The 3,919-nt window shown below is 34.2% G+C and overlaps 1 protein-coding gene across 1 annotated transcript; it reads right to left on the bottom strand.

The window, feature by feature from the left end:
- Nucleotides 1–407: 407 nt before the first annotated feature.
- On the bottom strand, nt 408–2,941 carry LOC141816326 (uncharacterized; the record flags this gene model as incomplete). Its single annotated transcript, XM_074704128.1, has 4 exons — nt 2,871–2,941; nt 1,689–2,148; nt 532–666; nt 408–450 (listed from the first exon to the last, which is right to left on the bottom strand). Coding segments are annotated over exons 2-4 (492 nt in total), but the record flags the coding sequence as incomplete, so codon positions are not given.
- Nucleotides 2,942–3,919: the final 978 nt, after the last annotated feature.

Below are 3,919 nucleotides of genomic sequence, written 5' to 3'. Positions count from 1 at the left end.
TAACAAGTAGTGAGCAACAATAGTGAGCGGCAGTTAAAACAAAAAGAAACTCCAAACTAAGTTGGCACTTGCTGAGCATGTCGGCTGACTAATGCTAGACTGACATGTCAAACATAACCAATCTCATGACATCAGCACTCAGAACACAATCTACATAAATTTGGTTTGTTCTTGAATCAAGGGCCATGGATCGCCTCTGTTGAGTCATACACTCACGACTCATAGGTCAACTTTTGAGTTTCAAGATCTTGGTAAAAGAAACTCAAAACCAATTTCTCAGCCACGGAACTTTTTATAAATTTCTAGCGTCCTTAGAAAATAGTAATTGTATGTAAGCTGTTATACAAAACACCAAAGACGTTCAGGTCACTAAGCGAGAAACTTCTAGACAAATTCAATATACTTACACTTGGTTGCGACTCTGGAAATGGTACATTTGCAGCAATCTGTCTGGATAAAGGATTCGGGTTAAATAATTACTTCACCTACAATTTATGTTACTTAGCAACTCTTCCATAGTAGAAGACTTACTGGCATATCTCACATTTATTTGAACCTTTAGTATGAAACCAAATATCAATGCAAGAACGATGAGCTTTGGCAAGCTCGCCTCGGCATCTGCACCCAAGATCAATCAGTGGTTCTTCTGCTTGTTGCTGACAAACTCTGCGAAGGTTTAATGCAAAATTAACTACAGGATTAAAACTCAAATACAACAAAAATAATAATACGGAAAAGACAAAAGATGAACTGCAATTATTATATTATTATGCAGTTTAATTTTATGAACTAGTTGTCTTAACAGTTCTATAGAAGAGGAGAAGCTTTATGAAAAATATTAGAATAATATTTGAGATTGAAAAGACTGGATGCGAGTAGTTCCATTGATTAGACAAAAATGGTTATATGAATCTCAATGGGCTGTCCATCAACTTCCAGCCTAATAATTAATATACTAAACATGGATATAGTTATTCTGTGGTGACAATCTTGCGTTCAAAAAACAACTGTGCTTTCGATCCCTTACTAGTCGAGATTGATAAAGAGCCTTGGTAAATGGAGACAAACCTGCAAGAGATAGTACAGTAGCTAAACAGAACAACAAGCTCCACACTCCTTGATGAGTTCTTGTTCATCTTCCATTTTCTTGCTCCTCCTAGCAATATTCTTTCATTTTTATTTCTAGAATTGCTCTCCGTTCAACAATTGCATGTTTCTCCTTTTCTCCAATAGCAACACTAAATCTTAAGGTTGACCTATCTATTCCAGAGTTTCACCTTTTCACAAACTCTAGGAATTTACAGGGTACAACCATTGCTTCTGCCATTGATCCTTGATAAAAATATACATCTTAGAATAAAATCATTCCAGAAAACCAAGACAAGTTTTAGTATCTCAATTATGGTTCTTGCCAGCAGAAGAAATTGATTATGTGCCACATATTTTTAAGACACAGGAGCTAATCTCTTTGCCATTGAAAACTACCTTGCTGTTGAATGGGTGTGTTGTCTTTTGTGACTAGCATATTGAAAACTACTCTGTGTACTTCAATAAAAGCAAACACAGTTCCCAGCCAAGAAAACTCAGAATAATGAGTTGTAAACTAAATCACAATTCATCAGTTCATTCAAACATAATACATAACATCTAATGGAGAAATGCATTCAGAAGTACAATAATTCTTTTACCTGCATTGCTCCTGATAGCTCCCACTCCTTGACAAGAAACCCTTCTTTGAGGGAGTCATCCCAGGAACCATCTCATCACCGTCAGAAGTTGCACATTTGGAGGTACTCTTGTTGGGTTTTGTGGTTTCATCTGTTGGCGGAATTGTTATGATGCTTACTGCTATAGGAGGCATGGAACTATCTGCAGGCACCTCAAGTGAAACTATGTCATCCCCTCCTCTTCTTTCATTTCCACTATGATTTAGGGCGGTACCTAAATTGGGTTCAGATGAACCCTCGAGTCTTTTCTGCTCCACTGTACCATTATTAAGCATTGGTCCTGTTGTAACAACACCGTCTTCAGGGTTCCCCTTGATATCCTTCAGAGCTCATGAACCGACAAATTATCTGTTTCTGTCTTCCTGCTCCAATTGTTTCATGGGCTTGTGCAATAAAAGAAAAGTGCTGTCGCATTAATTTCCTACTCACAAGTCAAAAGAAAGCTAGTTAATGCCAGGTGACAATTAGTTTCTACTCTAACTAGCTGTCTAAACATCTACACAGAAAGCAAAGGAACAAATCAAAGATTGACATAAAAGTTTATTGCTCTGAATGAGGGAACAACTAAGCTACCCATGAGCATGCCATGGCATGATAGACATATTATCTTTGGGAAAAAGAGGCATGTACTTCCGAGCAAGTAGAGCCTTCGTTCACACTCTTCCCAAAATCTCGGAAAAGGTAAGCATGTTTAGCATCAAAACCTCAAACTAAAGCAAAATCCGGACTTTATGAGAACAGGGGATGCTAATTAGATGTAAGCGCCCGTTCAAATCTTAGATGAAGGAATCGTACCAATGAATAAAATTAGAATCACAATAGATTCCCGAAACGGTAGCAAAGCCTGGACTTTAAAGAGAAGAGAAAGAATAGCCAATCAGAAAGGCAACTAGGTGTATTTCTTTCTGAAACAAAAAGCGCAACAAACTGAAGAAACGAGGTAAAAGATATAAGATCGACGCCACCGAAAGCTAGAAAACCCAGAACTTTTGGCGAAAGCAAAGAGATCAGTTTACAGCCGACCTCAAGGGGCGAAGCAACAGGCGCCGGGAACGGGCAACAGTGAGCCTCTTAAATAACAGTCGAAGATCGAAACTTGATTGCGGAGAACACCAGAGTTGAAAAGCAAATACGAGATTGTACCTTGGAATCGATGCAGAAAAACTCAGAACAACTTCGGCGCAGGGAAGAGGCTCGTTGAATCTGGGGAGGGTGCCCGCGAAAGCGACGGCTGAAGAGGGGCCTTATTATAGGACCTCCTGTGGCGCGGGTGTGAATTTTATCAATTCGCCCCATATTTTCGAGAAAACCCCCTCAATTTTTATATATTATCATTTCCCTGTAGCCGATTTTCGATTAAACGAGATATTTAATGACGGAAAATATATCATTGGAGTACCTTTTTTGGTTTTTAAATATGAAGGGCACTTTTTTATATAAAACGTCAAAAAAAATGTCTCACAATAAGTGTTCTATTGTAAGTATATTTAAATTCACTAAAACACATTACTTGGCATATTTATATCAATTTTAATCAAAAACTACTTCAACACTTATAAATATTAAATAAAAAATTAATAAAGAATATATTTTAAAATAAAGTAATATAAAATTTTTAAAATACTATACGTGTCTTATATTGAAATATAAAATATTAAAAAAATAAAAATCTAAAAATTATTTTAAAAATATATTTATAAAAAATTCTATATAAAATCTAGATTTTTTAAATTATATAAAATCTTTGATAAAATTATAAATTTAAAAATATTTAGATTAAATTGATAAAAAAATTTATAAGTTTAAGAGTTAATTAAAATTTAATAAATAAATAAAATAAAAATTTAGAAACATGATGATTTTGCTTAAAATTAATTATGTTATAGTTTTGGGAAAATTACTATCTGATAATTTTAAAATTATTTAGTCATTTTGAAAACATAGATAGATTCCATTACACTCTTAAAGTGCATTTATCTCTTTAGATTCAAAATTTCTATATTAATTAAGTAATTAATAATTTCTAATTGTATTTGTCATTTTGAAAGCATATATAGTCTATATCTATTTAGATTCAACATTTAAAAAGAAAATAATTATATAACAATTTTGATCAAAATTATTACATGGTCTATTATTAATTGTTGGGTCATTTTGAAAATATGAGTGAACTTGATTGGTCACCTAGGGTG

The sequence above is a fragment of the Curcuma longa genome, unplaced genomic scaffold, assembly GCF_044706935.1.
Source record: "Curcuma longa cultivar G26 ecotype Majalengka, Jawa Barat unplaced genomic scaffold, ITB_CL_G26_1.1 contig_16064, whole genome shotgun sequence".
Lineage (NCBI taxonomy): Eukaryota > Viridiplantae > Streptophyta > Magnoliopsida > Zingiberales > Zingiberaceae > Curcuma > Curcuma longa.
The sequence above is the reverse complement of the archived record's forward strand: the minus strand, read 5'-3'. Positions and strand labels throughout refer to the sequence as shown.